Source organism: Trichechus manatus, unplaced genomic scaffold (genome assembly GCF_000243295.1).
Source record: "Trichechus manatus latirostris isolate Lorelei unplaced genomic scaffold, TriManLat1.0 scaffold00106, whole genome shotgun sequence".
Lineage (NCBI taxonomy): Eukaryota > Metazoa > Chordata > Mammalia > Sirenia > Trichechidae > Trichechus > Trichechus manatus.
This window is the reverse complement of record NW_004444042.1, coordinates 9,044,080-9,061,645: the sequence shown is the minus strand read 5'-3', so window position 1 is coordinate 9,061,645 and position 17,566 is coordinate 9,044,080. Positions and strand designations below refer to the sequence as shown.

Sequence of the window (17,566 nt, the reverse complement as noted above, 5' to 3'; positions counted from 1 at the left end):
AAGAAGTGTCCTTGGAAGTCTGGGGGAGGCTGGAAATTTCTTCAGAGCTTTAGATGGTGTTTTTAAAAAGAAACTCAATTTTACATTCTGCTCCTAACATATTCCTGTTTGTTTTAGTATAAAATAATTGCTTGTCATTGAGCAACATGGAAGTTTTGGGAAGATGTGCTTGGTTTATTTATGACTTCATTTATCTCCATCCTTCTCCATCTAGAAGGAGCACTGGACTGGGAGTCTGGAAACTTGGTCTGAGTCCTGACTTTGTTGCTCATCATCTTACTTTGGGCAACTTGCTAAATGCCTTCAGCTTCTCCATCTTTAAAATGGAAGGTTGTGCCCCCCAGAAGTCTCTGAGGTTGTTCCAGCTCTCTTCCATGGTTTTACTCCTCCTCTCACTTATCACCTCCTCCTATCATCTTGGATGCTCTGCTGTTCTGATGTGTGACCTCAGCGGGGCTACTTTGCCTCTCTGACCCTTGACTTTCTAATCTGTGAAATGGGTAGAATGATGACTACCAAATAGAGATGCGGGAGGATTTAATGAGAGAACTCATGAATGGGCCTAGCTTGGTGTCTGGCATGTCAAAAATGCCACTAAAATGACCACCATCTTCCTTTTTTAGTGTTTGGCTTCCAGTTAGGGTCTGATAAGGTCATGCTCATGTAAGCCTCAAGTCTTAAGATGTGTTAAGTCTGTGGAAACAAACTTGGGCCTGAGTTTGAATCCATCTTACTAACTAACTGTGTGGCCCTGGTTAAGTTACTTAATCACTCTTTGTTGCCTTGTCTCTTAAATGAGGATAATAGTAGAATTAAATGAGATAACAGTAAGAATTAAATGGGATAATAGTAAGGATTAAGTGAGATAATACCCAAACCCACTGCCATTAAATCAATTCTGATTCATAGCGACCCTGTAGGACAGGGTAGAACTGCCCCATAGGGTTTCCAAGGCTGTAAATCTTTACAGAAGCCAACTGCCACATCTTTTCACATCTTTCTCCTGCAGAGCAGACTGGTGGGTTTGAACCGCTGACCTTTTGGTTAGCAGCTGAGTGCTTTAACCGCTGCGCCACCAGGGCTCCTCAAATGAGATAATACTTACTCATTGCCATCGAGTTGATTCCAACTCATAGTGACTGTATAGGACAGAGTAGAACTGCCCCATAGGTTTCCAAGGAGTGGTAGGTGGATTTGAACTGCTGCCTTTTGGTTAGCAGCCCAGCGCTTAACCACTGAGCAACCAGGGCTCCAAATGTGATAATTAAAAAAAAAAAACCCATTGTCGTCGAGTCGATTCCAACTCATAGCCACCGTATAGGACAGGGTAGAGCTGCCCCACAGGATTTCCAAGGAGCACCTGAGGGATTCAAACTGCCAGTGAAGTTTTGGTTAGCAGCCGAACTCTTAACCACTGAGCTACCAGGGTTTCCTTAAATGAGAGATCGCTTTGCCTAGTGCCTGGCATACGGTTATCCTAAAAAAGGGCAGCTACCACTGTCATGTTAAAACTGAACTGTCCTTTTGAAAGTTTGCTTAGAAAAGTTTATTAGCGTTCTTTTCTAGATAAAATTCTTAGAGTTTGGAATCCTTCCATACTTAGCTTGATCTTCAGAGCCGTTCAGTAAATATGACAGTATTTGAGGACAAGAGGGAGTCCATCCACTTCATAGGGTAAAGTTTTAAAAGATGCGATTTGCCCAAGGCCACGGTTTCTAATCTAACCTCCCCTTTGAGAGTCAGATGCAGACCACAGTCCCTCTCTGCAGAAAATGACACACTGTACACTCATAACATTTTGCACACAGCCCCTGGGGTTTAAGGACACCCTGAAGCTAAGGTGATCAGCTGTCCTGGTGTGCCTGTGACTTTTCTGGTTTTAGCACATGTCCCAGCAAATGCCTCAGTCTCAGGCAAACCAGGACAGTTGACCACCTTACCTGTAGGCTACCTAGGGGGCTGTGAACCCAAGAGAAGATGCCCTGTGCTAGGCCTGTCAGGCAGGGCTGCAGCCAGGCATGCTGGTACCTGAGGTGGCCTCTGGCCAGGGCTTTACTTCCTGGTGCAGGGTGGCACCCACCCCTTCGTTCCCTTCTTGAGGGCAGGAATATGGTGATGATTTCCAGCTAAAGGCACATACACTGTGACAAGTGGATCAGGTGAAGGTGGGAGCCTGGTCAGAGCCCAATGACACACAAGCATCTTGGGATTGTCAGTGACCAACTAGAGGTTCGCTGGATAGCTTCTCCTTGCTGGGAGCAAGGTGCCAAGGAATGGACCTGACCTTCCATTTCTGCCCGTTGCTCTCTTCCTCGGATACTCCAGGCTCTTCTGTGACCCAGTTGCTGGCCCGAGACATGGACAACGACCCCCTGGTGTTTGGCGTGTCTGGGGAGGAGGCCTCTCGCTTCTTTGCCGTGGAGCCTGACAGCGGTGTGGTGTGGCTTCGGCAGCCACTGGACAGAGAAGTAAGTCCTGCCTGTACCCCTTTCCTGGGGGGGCAGGAGCAGACCCTGGGGAAGGGCGGCTCACCATCTTTTAGGGGCTTTCCCCTTAGATTCCATTCTGACCCTGAAGTCGTGTCTTCCTGCCTAAGTGGTATCCCTCAGTGCTGATGTCTTGGACTGGGAATGGAGTGGAATAGTTGGAGGTGTCTCTAAGTGTCACCATCCAATTGGATGGGCAAAGGGGACAGTAACTCTGGGTTCATTCCCTGTGGAATGGGGCTCTGTGGGGCATAGAAGTCTATCCCCCGCCAAACAAATGTTCCTCAAAGGATGTTTTCCAGAGAAGCAGGAATTGATGACATAATAAATGAAAACCAAACAAAACCTCTTGCCGTCAAATTGACTCTGACTCATGGTGACCCCATGTGTGTCAGAGTAGAACTATGCTCCATTGGGTTTTCAATGGCTAATTTTCCAGAAATAGATATACAAGCCTTTCTTCTGAGGCACCTCTGAGTGAACTTGAACCACCAACCTTTCGGTTAGCAGCCAAGTGCTTAACCGTTTATGCCACCCAGGGACTCCAATGGCATGGTAGCCCTTAGCAAATTAAGGTAGGGCTTTGAACAAAACCTCAATTCCTGCCCTCTTCTTACATTTGAGGAGGTGGCCCCAGAGATGTCTAGTGACTTGCTCAAGATTACACAGCAATTTAGAGTAGAGCCAAGACTGGAACCCAAGATTTCTGACTTTTAATCTATTGCTCGTTTATGGAAAGGATCCGTATCCTATCCTGCTTCATGAAAACAAAGGCCAATGCTGATTTTTTAGGAGAGCCTTTAGAAGCCTAGGAAACCCTGGTGGTGCAGTGGTTAAGAGCTATGGCTGCTAACCAAAAGGTCGACAGTTCGAATCCACAAGGTGGTCCTTGGAAACTCTATGGGGCAGTTCTACTCTGTCCTATAGGGTTGCTGTGAGTTGGAATCGACTCAGTGGCATCGGGTTTGGGTTGGGGGTTTAGAAGCCAAATCCCAAAAAAATTCCTGGGGCAATGCTGGAGGCTGTCCTGCTCCGTTTAGAACTCAGGACTTGGTACCTCAGCTCGCCTCTCTAACTCTCCCTTTCTTTTCTTTCAGACCAAGTCAGAATTCACGGTGGAGTTCTCTGTCAGCGACCACCAGGGGGTGAGTGTCCCCCGAGGCCCCTGCTGCCCCGGGAGGCATGTTCCTGGGCTTGGCAGGGTCCCTGGGCTCCTGGGGTAGAGAGAGGCCAGAGGCTGATGCCAACACTAACTCTTGCCCTTCGCTTGCCAGGTGATCACACGGAAGGTGAACATCCAGGTCGGGGACGTGAATGACAACGCACCCACATTTCACAACCAGCCCTACAGCGTCCGCATCCCTGAGGTAGGAGCTTGGGGAGGGTCCCACTCGGAGGACATTGGGGCCGCTGCTCCCCAACTGTCTGGGGGTAGATGGAAAAGTCAATTGGGGACAGCAGCTCCAGCTTTTCTTCTACCCACGCCTCAGCCCAGGTAACAGCTCTGGGCAGGCTGGTGGACGTGCCGGACAGGAGGCCCAGCTGGCAGTCCAGAAGAGTGGCTGGGCCAGTGGCTCGGTGGAGCCTGAGACAGGCCTGCCTTGGTTGAGTCCCCAGTGGAGTCCAGGGTGGGACAGAAGATGGGAGGCAGCTGTTGTGTCCTCTTTCCTTCCATTCATCACTAAGTGTGGGCTGTGTGCCGGGTGGGTTGGCAGGCCTCACTGCAGGCCTTCCTGCTTTGGCCAGAGTCAGGTCCCCCAGGACACTGAGAGGCCATGGTTCCAGGAAGGGGCTTTCCCCAGCCCTATGTTCCCCCCACCATCGTCTCCTTGGCCCTGGCTTCTTTGGGTCGTCTGTGTACTCTGAGTATGTTTGCATGAGTGCATGCACGTAAAATCAAGCCATTGCTGGTAATTGAGAAGTACAAATTATTGCATTACAAACGGTTCGTTAATAAGCTGGCTGCTGGCTCTCGATGGCACCAGGGTTGTCACTGCTTGCTGTCCCTCTCCCGGGTGGCTGATAGCAGTCTTCTGTGTTGGCAATAAGCAATTTAAGAACCCTGAAGGCGGTGTACAAAGAGATTCTAACCGGCTTGGGCGGCAGCAGTGAAGGATTGGGATGGGAGCAATGGGAGATGGAATCCGTTCTAGAGGCAGGTTGGCACCCTGGCATTTGCGTTCTAGCTCCTTTATGTTACAAGTCACTGAATGAGGGAACTACAGAGCCTTTAGAGAGCATCCTGTTGAGTTTATAGATGAGAAAACTGAGGCTTAGCATGGGAGAGTGACTTGCCCAAGGTCACACAGCCTTGACTTTGAGCCTCCTAACTCCAGGGCAGACTCAGATTCCCTAGAGGATGAAGAGATCTCGTCTCCTGCCCCCAGGCCCTGGCCCTGGTCCTGCCTACTCACTGAGAGCCAAGGGTCCTACGCTTGTACCACATGGAGGGAAGTGAGGTCAGATGTGCAGATGGGGAGGTCCAGAGGTTGCCCTGCCTTTCCCCTGCCTGGGACAGGGGTGCAGGAGGGAGAGCCGCAGTCCTCAGCATGGGGGCACAGTGCCCTGCATTGTGGCCAGTATGCCCAGGGACTGCAGCTTGACTCCGGGCTGCCTCTCATTTGGAAGTCTCCCTAATTTAATTAAGAGTCTCTACGTGCCAGCCTGCACTCCGCGCCTGGGCTCAGAAACCAAGGACACTGCTCAGAGTTAATGAGCCTTGGACCCATTGCTCAGCTGCCATCCTGGCAGGCATGGCTGCCCTCTGTCTTCCATGCAGTGGGTAGCAGGCAGCAGCAATGGCAAGGGGATGAGGGGTCACATCACTCCTCCCATGCCCTTGGGCCAGAGGCCAGCCTTTTCCTCTCCTCTGTGCCAGGAGATGTGGCCTCCAATACCCAGGCCTGTCGGAATCCCTTGGGATTCTCCAAAGGTCTCTGCCTCTAAGGATAGAGCCTCTTCAGTCATTCATTTATTTAACAAATATTTATTGAGCATCTGCAGTACACTTGGCTCTGGGCCAGGCTCTTGCTTTGCAGAGACCTGGGAGGCTGTAGCAATGGAGAATGACAGGACCTGGAACTAGAAGGCAGTGGACCCCAAGTCTAGTCCCCTGCTCTGCTCCCAAATTGCTAGATCCATTTGGGCATATCACTTAACCTCTCTGGGCCATAATCCTCCTTATCTAATAAAAGAAAAATAAAACGGCAGGTGGGATAAAGTGGCCTGCCTCCTGCCCATCTGATCGGAAGAGAGTGAAAAGAGAGGGGCCGATGCAAAGGACACACCGTCCTTGGAGAAAGGCCCGTGCGGTTTACTTGTTCAGTGTAAACATCCACGGTCACGTAGGTGGCCTGATACTCGATGCCCTGCTCCAGCGGCTCAGTGTGGCCAGTGGAGATGTGGTGTCAGCTGGACAGAGGCTGGGCCACTCCTGACCCAAGATGGCCTGGCACTGACCAGCCCTGGCCTGGGGTGGTCACCTGAGCCGGAACTTAGTTGCCAGGCTGGGGCCCTTGCTGGGTTATCAGCAAAGAACCTGCTGGCCCCCCACTCGGAATCGAGCTTAGGGTCTTCTGCTTGCATTGAGGCTACTCTGGAAACTCCAGGCCCCTGCCCTTGAGAAATGTGACTCCGTGGGAGAAGCCCTGCAGATGTGAACAGGGTGAGAATGAAAACCAGCGAAACGGACGGGGTGTGCAGACCCTGGGATGGGTGAGTGCAGAGGGGGCTGCCACAGTGACCAGAGAAATCTCCGCAGCCTTCCTGGAGGAGGTGGATTTCCATCAGACTCTTGTTGAAATGAGAAGTGGGCACTCTGTGTTGTGTTGTGGGAAGAGGGAGACTGGAGGTCATGATAGATACCTGGGTTCTATTCCTGGCTATGTCAGTGACTCGCTGGGTGAGACTTTAGACCTGTCCCTGCCTCTCTGCTGGCTTCAGTCTCAACAGCTGTCAAATTAGGGAGTTGGCCCAGATCCCTTTGAAGGCCAGCATCCATGATCTGAGGATGAAAACCAGTGGGAGAAGCCCTTTCTTACCCTTAGTACATTATTGTTCCTCAAGGAATGGTGGAGAACCCCAGTGGCTGCCTCCGTCTACTCAGGTCCTCTTTTGGTCATCCTAGCCCCCTGCCCCCTACCCTTTACCTTCCTAAGGTCCGCTTCCCAGCCCTAGGAGCCCTAATAATTGGGGCTGTTGAGCCCAGAATCGGCAGCTAAGCAGTTACAGGGAGGCAAATTCCAAGTCTACATCTACATAAGGAAGAACTTTCTAACAGTGAGACTCTCCCTGCAATCTACTTCCTATCCGCAGAGGACATACTGAGCTCCCCGTCCCTGGAGTTATGCAAGCAGAAACTGGAGGACCACATGTCTCAGAAGCTGTCCAGCACTGAGTGTTGGGGAAGGGCTGACTCAGAGAGTCCCAAACATGCCTCATCAGTATTTCCTGGGGGACTAGTTAGAATGTACATTCCCAGGCCCCTGCAGCAATTCTGATTCAGTAGGTAGGGGAAAGGCCCAGGAAGCTGGATTTTTAACAAACTCACTCAGTGGCAGTGAGGTTTGGGGAGGCCAGTGGTCCTCCCCACCTGAGAGTTTTCAGGGCATGCTAGAAGACAGCTCATCTTTGATGAAAATTTGCTGCCTGAAGACGTGCTCCCCAGAAACCCACCCAAGTCCCTCAGGCCTGGAATAGGAGGGATGGGAGTACTTTCAAGAACAGGCACTGCCCCTTTCCACCTGCCACCCTGCCCGCTGCACTCTGGGCCCCATTCCCTCTGAAGGCCCCTGGCCCGTGCCCAGCCCCTGCTCAGGAAAAGTCAGGCAGGTGTGTGTTTGGGTTTGTTTGTTCTTGGTTCCCCTTCCGCCCACCCCTCTCCCCTCACTAAGCTGTTCTACATGTAATTATCCATTTTATCAGGGTGAAAGGCCCTGCAATTCACTTGTCGAAGCCCTAACGAGGCAGCGTGGATGCTTTCAAGTCCGTAAAGAAAAGGGAAATCCTGCTAGAATTGGCAACTTAATTCACCAAGCCAGCCTCGACAGACCTCATTAAGTCCCCGTGTATTCATTTTGGGCTAATGGCTGTCATGCTGACTGCTGTTTGATTTGCTGTAATAGACTTTTATGGCGTCCCAATTTGCTCAAACGTGTTTGCCTGTGTCAGTGCCCAGCAGTGCCGCTCCAGCACATCCGTGAGGTGCACGCGCCTGCCTCGATGACCTTCAGCGGGGCCCCTGCCCTGCCCCACCTCCTGGGACCCACCCCCTCGGCCCTTCAGGGGTGCCCTGGGGAGGTGAACCTGGGCTTGGGTGTTGCGACAGGAGGGCGGGTGTGAGGTTAGAAGTCAAATGGTGCCAGGTGGCTCCTTGGGTCAAGGAGTTCAGGAATGTCCTCTGGAGTCTCAGGGATGGCTGTTCTGACAAGTTCAGTCTCCATATTAGGGCGTTCAAGGCTTTCACTTATCTGTCCTCATCCTTCCTTTCCCAACTTACCTCTTGGTTTTCCTCCATGTGAGTCCTTCCTGTCATCCTGCAGGGCCAGTTCTATGCCTCTGGGTATGTCTGCATCTCTCTCTTTTCCATCTCTTTCTTTCTCTCTCTCACACACACATATACTTTTCTAACTAGTACTTTAAGGACTTAAAGATGTCAGTTTAAGGACTAAGTTGTGCCTGACCCAAGCCATGGTGTTTTCAGTTGCCTCATATGCATGTGAAAGCTGCACAATGAATAAGGAAGACCAAAGAAGAATTGATGCCTTTGAATTATGGTGTTGGTGAAGAATATTGACTATACCGTGCACTGCCAGAAGAACAAACAAATCTGCCGTGGAAGAATTACAGCCAGAATGCTCATTGGAAGCAAGGATGGCGAGACTTCATCTCACATACTTTGGACGTGTTATCAGAAGGGACCAGTCCCTGGAGAAGGACATCATGCTTGGTAGAGTAGAGGGTCAGCGAAAAAGAGAAAGACCCTCAATGAGATGGATTGACAGTGGTTGCAACAACAGGCTCAAGCAGAGCAACGATTATGAGGATGGCGCAGAACCGGGCAGTGTTCCATTCTCTTGTACGTAGGGTTGCTATGAGTCGGAACCAACTTGATGACACCTAACAACAAGAACAACAGCAGCTAGCACTGGAGTGTTTTCCTTCTTCTCTCAGCCTCACTCACTTCCACCTGTCCTTCAGAGTCCTGATCCAATCCACCGTGTCATGATCCACTCAACTTTTTTTTTTTTTAATGAGCACAACAGACATTTGTTGAACCACTACCCAACAGGCCCCAGGGATCCTAAGCTGACTTGGCTCCAACACTTGTCAGCTGGCTTGGCCAGGTGACTTAACCTCTCTGTACCTCAGTTTTATTATCTGTAAGGTGGACATTATGTACCTGCAGGGTTGTTGTAAGAACTATAATAATGTAGGTGAAAGTCCTTTGCTTGGTTTGTGACTGATAGTATAGTCAGTAAATGGTGGTGATTAAAGCCAAGGTCTTTGCCCTCAGGAAGGCAAATGTACAGAGAGAAAGACAAGTACATGTCTAATTACATCCAAATATATTAAATGCCATGGTAGCTTAGTCTGTGCAAAGGGCAATGGATGTGCTATGGATGGAGTGATCTGTTCCTTACAGGGGGCCTGTTTGTTTGGGACCTTATAGGATGTGTAGGAGTCTGTTAGGCAGAGAAGGAGGTTATGGTATCTCTGATTATCATGTATTTTCTGGGATTCTTTAGTCTCTTTTCATGTACTGGAATTTCTCAAAGAGTGAGGTGAACTTTAATCCCTGACTGAGGCCCTGCAGAGGAGGGATAGTGGCTGTGCTGGTATGTGTGTCCCTCGCAGGCTCCCCACTGGTTACTTCATGGAAACAAAGCCAAGCTGTAAGTGGGCCAGACAGGTCCTGCAAGATCTTTGTTACCCGTGGCTTCAGGTGACCAGCTCTGAGGTGGGGAGGAGGCTGCTTACAGGGAAGGGCTGGAACTGGGATGAGATAAAGGGTCCCGAGATATTGAGGGGCCTTGCCTGAGCCTCAGAGCTGACTGGGGGCAGGGGTAGAGCTGGAATCCAGGCCTTCTGGCCCAGGGTCCCATGAGGCTACACAGTGTCTCCATGCCAGTTAATAAGGATGGGCTCAAAGTTACTCATTCCCTATGCCTCCTTACTAGACATGGGGAAACAGGGAAGAGAAGAGCATTTCTTGAGATCATTTTGTTAATGAAATAAAATAATTTATTTTTATGATAATAATAATAAAAAAGAACGAAAACCTAACTCATTGCCATCAAGTCGATTCGGATTCACGGTGGCCCTGTAGGATAGAGTAAAACTGCCCATAGGGTTTCCAAGGCGATAATCTTTATGAAAGCAGACTGCCACATCTTTCTCCCGTGGAGTAGCTGGTGGGTTTGAAATGCCGACCTTTTGGTTAGCAGCCAAGCACTTTAATTAACCATATGCCACCAAGGCTCCTCAATGATAAGTTTTTATTAGTAGTAGTTGCCATCATTGTCATTGTCATTGTAGTAGTAGCCTTGATAGTTTTCAGTGTGCCTAGCGCTGTGCTTTACATGGGGGATCTCCCAGAGCCCTCACCACCACCTTATGGGGTGGGTACCATTGTTATTCCCATTCTACAGATATACACATGGAGGCAGAGTGTGACTTGCCTGAAGCTAGTCAAGGGATGGAGCCAAGACTAGAACACAAATCTGGTTATGTGACTTTTGGCAAGCAGCTTCAACTTCTGCTTGCAAAATGGAAATAATTATATCTGCCTTGCAAAATTGTTATGAGGATTAAATTCAGTGTATGCAAAGTTCTTAGGACAGAGCCTAATATAAGTAAGTGCCCGAAAAATGGTGGTTATTGCTGTTGTCTGTATGTCTGTCTCTCCCACCAGCCTGAGTAGGGACTGAGCTTGGCATCTTTGCATCCTCAGCCCCCAGCCCAGTGCATGCAGAAGGTGCTTGGTGAATGAAGGTGCTTCCCAAATGGGTGCTTGTGAAGACAAAAGCAGCATTTATGCAAATGTGCTTTGCCCTGGTCAGCTTGCTGTACGGAGATGAGGGGTCCTTGTATTGAGCACAGTGCGGAGTTGGGGTGAGGACCAGCCAGACTGGGCACTGGGCAGGAGAAGGTGTGCTCACACAGCCCCACACCTCACTTTCCTCCCACGACACTTGAGAGCCCTGCTGCTTTGAGCTGCCGCTCGCTGGTGCCCTCTGTTGCCTGCCAATGCCTGGATCTCAGCATGGCGCTACCATCCTCAGAGTCGGGCATGGGGCGCCAGACGAGACCCAGGGCAGGTGGAGGTGGACCTTGCCAAAGAGGCTGCCTTGTTAGCACCCACCGGGGCCGGCGGCAGTGCCTCCAGCTGCCCTCCCACGCGGCATGCCCACCAGACACTGAATGATTTATAAACAGCATCCTCAGGTTGCAGTGGGGGCGGGAGGAGGCTCCCACTGGCCTGTGCACGCCGTTCTCCCTGAGGTGTCAGCTCTGCTCACCAGAGTGTCGTCTCCCACGCCAGGGGAGGCAGCCCCGTGACAGGCCATATTAATTTATACCTCAGGGCCATGGGGCCCAGTGCCCCCTCTGCATCTATAACCACCCGCCTATTGATCTGGGAGAGGGTGGCCAATAAATCTTCTCGGGGACTCTGGGCTCCTGCTGGCCAGACGAGAGCGGTTTATTCTACCTGAGTGGTGGCCCCAGACAATGTCTCTATGCCGTTGGTGAGCACCCTCAGCTGCTCGCTTCTTGTCTGGCTTCCTCCCTTCTGTCAGTGTGGTGACGAACTCACTGGACCCCTCCTCGATCACAGCAGGCAGATGTCCCAGCTTGCAGCATCTGGGACAGTGAGCTCTGGGCTTGCAGCAGTGAAGTGACATATGCACGTGGGCAAAGCAGCAGGGCAGCCTGTTTCTGCATAGTCCTGAGGCTCTGTGTGTGTGTGTGTGTGTGTGTGTGTGTGTGTGTGCGCGCGCGCGCCTGCGCGCACGTGTGTGACATCTAAATAATATCATCTTCTAGATCTCTGAGTGTTTTCATTATCTTTCATTTGTCCTCATGACAACGCTGTAGCTTAGGGGAGAATTATTCTTCCCATTTCATAGACGAGAGAAACTGAGGCCGAGATAAGTTCCCTGACTTCTTCAAGTCACCCAGAGTCAGAAAAGCTTCCAACTAGAACCATAAACTTCCGTCCAGTGCCCTGCCTCCTACAGAAGCACTTTTCCCTTTTTCTCATTTTCAGCACCTCTGCATGTGTCTTTTTGTAAGGCTTTACCATGCTGGCTAATGATTTGTCAGAAGTTACAGGGGCGAGACTGGATACACCCAGGATGGCGGAAGGCTTGCTGAAATGCTTAGGTTCCATCCAAGGCTGCGGGCTGTCACACGCACTCCTGCACAGCCTGAGGGGGTGCAGGGGCAGAAGTTGACTCAGAGCCCACTGCTGGAGCCCTGGCCCACCCGCGGTGGAACCAGACATGGTCATAGTGATGCCCCTTCCTTGTGACCTGCAGGGTTAGTGTGCCCCTAGAGGCAGCCTCCAAGATCTCAGTCATCACCTATGAACACAACACTGGGAGATGTCAGAGACCCACCCACACAGGGTGTACACCAGCCTCAGCCCCTGAGCAGTGAAGATTCAACATCTGTTTGGTGCCTGGCAGGGAATACATGGAGTCCCACAAAACCCAGGGCCCAGAGAAGCTCAACCCAGCTGCATGCTCCAAAGCTCCCAGCTCCATCCTCCCAGGGGTGGGGTGAGGCCAAGGACTCCTGGTCCCAGGACCTTTGTAACGCTTCCTCCTCCCATGCCCAGGGAGTGTGGTCAGGGCTCCCTCCACCACCTCAGCTCGGGAGCAGGAGACAGAAGGAGCCCAGATGTAATTAAAATTATTATTTTGTTTTAATGGTAATAATGTTCCTAATTACACCGGTTTCCTTGCCGATCTGAGCTGGGAGTCTTTGGGGGGCCATATAATTCTATTGCAATGACGGCGGGACCCTCTGCCATGAATACGAAGCAGAGGGCCTGTGTGCAGAGCTCAGCTTGCATGCGTTAGGGATTCTCTGGCAGGGGCCAGAACACCTTTTATTGTGCCCCCGCCCTTTGAATAAAGACCCTCTAAATGGAAGGGGGTGAGCGCAGCCTGCTAGGAGCTGTTCCTGCTGCATTGTTAGGCTGTCAGCCTCACGCACCTGGAGTCCGTCTGTCGTCTGTCATCTCACTTTATCTTCAGTGGTCTCCTCTCTCCCGCTATGGGGTCTGTTGGAGGGAGGATGGTGGCCTCCTGCTGTACCCCTCTTCCTCCAGGCAATGGAATCTCCTTGGACCCAGGGTGGGGGCGGGCTTAGGAAACCAAGGGTCTTGGAAGGCCCAGCCTGCCACCAGAAGCAGCTTTAGCGTTTCTTCATCCCTAGAACCTGTGCTGCATCTGAGAAGGGGGGTCACTGATCTCTGCTGTAGACATTGTGTTGGAGCCCTGCACACATAGATTCAGACTCCAGGCTGGGAGGCCATGAGCAAGGTGCTTAGCCTTTCTGAGCCTCAGTTTCTTCGTCTGTAAAATGGGGATAAATTGAAGCTGTTGTAAAAGTGTAATGAGAAACTGTGTATAAAGCAGCACGTGCATAGGGAGCACTCCGTAACTGGTGGGTATTATCATTAGTATGAAGAGTTCTCTGAGAACTTTGGGAAAGTTGCTTGGAAATTTACGGAGCTCAACAGGTAGGAGTCCCTGGGTGGTGTTCACTGCTAACTGAAAGATTGACAGTTTGAGTCCATCCAGAGGCACTTCAGAAAAAAGGCCTGGCAATCTACTTCCAAAAATGCAGCCATTGAAAACACTATGGAGCACAGTTCTACTCTGACACACATGAGTTTGCCATGTGTTGGACTCAACTCGACAGCAACGGGTGGCTTTTGTCACTACAAACTGGTTGGTTGATATGGGGTGTGTGTTAGCTTCCTATTGCTTGGCTGTAACCAATTAACATGAATGTAGTGGCTTAAAACAGTACAAATTTATTATCCTGGAGAACACAGGTCCTAAAATGTAGGTGTTGGCAGGGCCGTATTCCTTCTGGAAGCTGTAGGGAAGAATCCGTTTCCTTTCCTTTTCTAGCTTCTAGAGGCCACCTGCATTCCTTGGCCTGCGACCCCTTCCTCCATATTCAAAGCCAACAGCATAGCATCTTGCAATCTCTCTCTTTCTCTCTGACCCTCCTGTCTCTGTCTTATAAGGACCCTGTGATAACATTGTACCCAACCGGATAATCTAGGACGATCTTATCTCAAAATCCTTCACTTAATCACACTTGCAAAGTCCCTTTTGCCATGTAAAGTAACATGTTTGTAGATTCCAGAGATTAGGTCATGGACATCCTGGGCGCCATTGTCCCACCTAGTACAGGATGTTAGTGGTCACGAAGCTTACAGTCCAGTGGGAGATAAGACATACTCATGGAAAACATGAAACGAAAACATGGGGAAAACAAAGGTAACAGTCCCCAAGAATAGCTAGTAATAGGTCCAGGGCTTTGCCAGTAGACTGCTTGAAACCAGCACCAGAAGGGTCTGTAAGGATGATTTAGTCCAACCACGCGGGCTGTAGATGGTCAGCAAATCCAGAGAGAGTAAAAGATTTGCCCGAGGTCACCTGCTAAGACAGTGACAAAACCACAGAAGACCAGAGGGAACCAGGGAAGATTCCTGGAGCAGGAAAACAGTTCCCAGAACCCATGAGCAGAGCCCATCTCTGTTTCCACACCTGTTTTCCAGGTGGGGTCTGAGTGTCCAGGGCCAGGCTAGGGTGGGGGGAGGGTGCTGCCCCCCAAGAGCAGCGACTGGCAGTGGCAGGGCACGTTCTAGAGATAGGGTCGCGGTGCCCATGTGAGTGACTGACCACCAGCATGTCGCTGTTAATTTTTCCTGCTTGGGGAGACTCTGGGATTTGGTCTCGGCCCCTCCGCCCACCCTGACAAATTAGTGTACTGTCAAAACAGCATGGGGGCAGGCCTGAAAGCCCCAGTGATGGTGTCACCCTCCCCCCGCACGATAGGCTTGTTTTGATGTGTTTGCAGGCTGCCTGGCCCACCTTGTTTTCTCCCAGGAGGAGCAAAGTGAGAAGGAGCGATTGATGGAATTATTATAATTTCTCTGATTCCCTTAGCAGCCTTTAATTACTTTGCAACTTTGTGGCGCTGGCTGGAAGCCGTGGGGGGCTGGGCTGTCCCTCTTTATAATAACGTTAAGTGGAAGCCTCCTGTCCGTCTGTTAAAAAGCCCGCTCTTCTTTCCAGATGAGATGACGCCACCAAGAGAATGCACCCGGGACGTAATCACTAGGTACAGTGTAATCTTCCCTGCTTACTGTCTTCACCATCCGTCAGGCCAGCCCACCGGGGTCTGCCAGCCCAGAAGAGCCGACTGCCGGTCACGTCCTTGTCCAGGCCTGCCCCCAAGAGAGGGGAATGGCATGCCAGACCTTTTTGCACTTATCCCTTCCCATCTCTGTCACGCCCAGTCTGAGCCCAGCCGCGTCTCCCACCGTTCTCAGCACAAGCCCTACATTTCAGGAGCATGGACACTCTTCTGCTGCCTGGCGGTTGTTCACACTGTGCCCCCCCCCCCCAAGAGGCTTTCATCCAAGCCCACTGCTCCTTCGTCCTTCCCACCATCTGGCCAAACCTACCCTCCTTCCTCTGAACGATCTGGTGGAGGAGGGGGAGGTGGGTCTTCTCATTACCCCCATTTTACAGATGAGCGGTCCAAGCGTTAGGGAAGTCAGAAGACTTGCCCACATCACGCCCTTTGGAAGGGTCTAGCTGGTCTCCGACACCAGGCCTTTCACTTGGACTTCTCTCCAATGGACCTCAAGGCGTGGGTCTCTTTTAGTCCCTGCTCTTCGGGTTGCTCCCTACACCCACCGCATCCTAGCTTCTAAGCCTGGGCTGACCCTCTGCCTCCTGACCTTGGCCTGGGGTGTTCCCAGCCCCCCTGTGGACAGGAGAGGCCAACCTAGCCAGGTCTGGGTGCTGAGCCTTCCTCAGGCTGGCTCAGGCCAGGGGACAGCCCTCCTGTCTTTGTCACCTGTCTGTGCACTTTGAGGTGGGTGCAGCTCAGTGAGTTGGAGTGGGACGAGCTCTAACCTGGGTGGGAGCCTTGCCACCTGCGGCTGGGAGACTTGGGCACATTGCTTCGCCCTTCCAGTGCTCAGTTTGCCCCTCTGTTAAATGAGACTCTTAGTCCAGGGCCTGCCCACCCCATAGCGGTGGTGGGGATAGGAAGGCCTGGAGCTTAAAGCCTTATAAATGGTTTAACCCCTGGAGTATTTTCTCCAGTGGCCCCACAGGCTTCCATAAGTTTTCTTCTCTCTTTCTCTGTCTTTTTTGTTGTTGTTGAGTATACGTATTACTTAAGCATACATATAGAGAAGTGAATAATCCTAAGTGTTCAGCTCTATGAATTATTGCAAAGTGAACACTTGTGTAACTGCCCTCAGATCAAGAAATAGGACCTCTCCAACACCTGGAAGCCCCCAGTCACCCTGCTCCTTCCAGCCCCTCCCTTCCCACCACATGGTAACCACTATTGACTTCTAACCCCATGGATTACTTTTGCCCATTTTCAGCTTATTATATACATCCCATTAGTTGCTGTTGTTGTTGTTTTTCGTATCGTAAAATATACAGAACATAAAATTTGCCATTTTGACCATTTTCAAGTGTACAATCTGGTGGCATTAATCACACTCACAGCGTCCATTAGGTTTTTATTGTTGCCTAAGGCCCTTGGGACCTGACAGCCAGCTTCCTCTTGGAGGCACTTCTCATAGGAGGGAGCATTGTATTAGGAGTCCCACAGACCTGAGTTCGAATCCTGGTCTCATCACTTAATCTGTCTCTGGTAAAATGAGCATAGTGCCGATACAAGGTTACTGCTGTGCAGAGCACGTGAGGGATCAGGAGTCATCTCTGCAGGTATCTAGGAGCTGCCCAGGCACTGGGATAGGAGGCTGTAGGCGGCTGGATGGGAGAAAAGGATTCACAGGGAACTAGATGCGGTGGCGGGGGGGTAGTGGAACCTGGGTTGAGAGGAAGGGGAGAGGAAGAAAGAAAGGAGGAAGGTCCCTTTCCCTCATACCATCTCCTTTGATCCTCAGAGCAACCTTTCATGTTGCTAAGAAAGGTATGACGATCCTCATGTTATGGCTGGGGAAACGAGCCCAGAGAGGTTAAGCTGCTTGCCCAAGGTCACACAGCTAGTCTAGGGTCTTGTTCTCTTTGTACTGCCCCCAAAGCAAGTCCAAATGCTCTTGACGCCGGCGTACTCTGCTCAGACTTTGGAGTTTACAGTAAGGCTTCTGCCTTCAGAGGAGCAGACTCCTGGATCTGGAGGTGGAAGAGGAGAGTGTGTGGGGAGGGGAAGAGTTCTTACGAAGTCACCTTTATTTTGTTCCACTGCACCTTCAGCCTCACACAAAGCTGCCGTTCATATCAGCAGCCCAATCTCAGGCCTGCACAGGAAAACACAAAAATCTTTAAAGGCTCTTAGTAGCTTGAAGTGACTGTTTTTTTCCTTTCCTGGTTAGGGCTGGGGCAGAGCTATGGGGAAGGGAGAAGAATAATAAATTCCTCTAAAACACTGCCTGACTGTCACCTCCCCCAAGCCATCAGATCCCCCAAACCTAGAGGCCACCAGACCTTAAGAAACAATAACAACAACAAAAAACCGCCCCACACAGCCCCAAAGATGGAGATGGAGGGAGATGCAGTGGCAGCTATTGGGGCGGAAAGCCCTAAATGGTGTGGAAGTAATGCCTAAAGTGTGCTAGCGATTACAGACATTTCCACAGAGCCACGCTCGGGCTGCGCGGGTCAGCGCCAGCCGCCGAGGGGAAGTAAATAAGTGCAAGCTGCGGAGATCCCGGTTAACCATTGCCATACAGAAGGGATGGGGCTGGTCCCTGGTGAGGGGGTAGGAGGATGATGAAGAAGGCTCATTCATTCATTTTTCCATCCATTCATTCATTCAGCTAAATGGAGTCCCTATGATGT

General features: G+C 51.0%; 1 protein-coding gene across 1 annotated transcript in view; it reads left to right on the top strand.

Moving 5' to 3' along the window:
• The window catches only part of LOC105756641 (cadherin-23-like), a 271,618-nt gene that overhangs the window by 136,078 nt on the left and 117,974 nt on the right, over positions 1–17,566 (top strand). Inside the window, exons 4-6 of the mRNA XM_012557511.1 lie at positions 2,326–2,468; positions 3,584–3,631; positions 3,761–3,853. Of these exons, the coding sequence (XP_012412965.1) occupies positions 2,326–2,468; positions 3,584–3,631; positions 3,761–3,853 (284 nt within the window). The remainder of the gene's footprint in view (positions 1–2,325; positions 2,469–3,583; positions 3,632–3,760; positions 3,854–17,566) is intronic.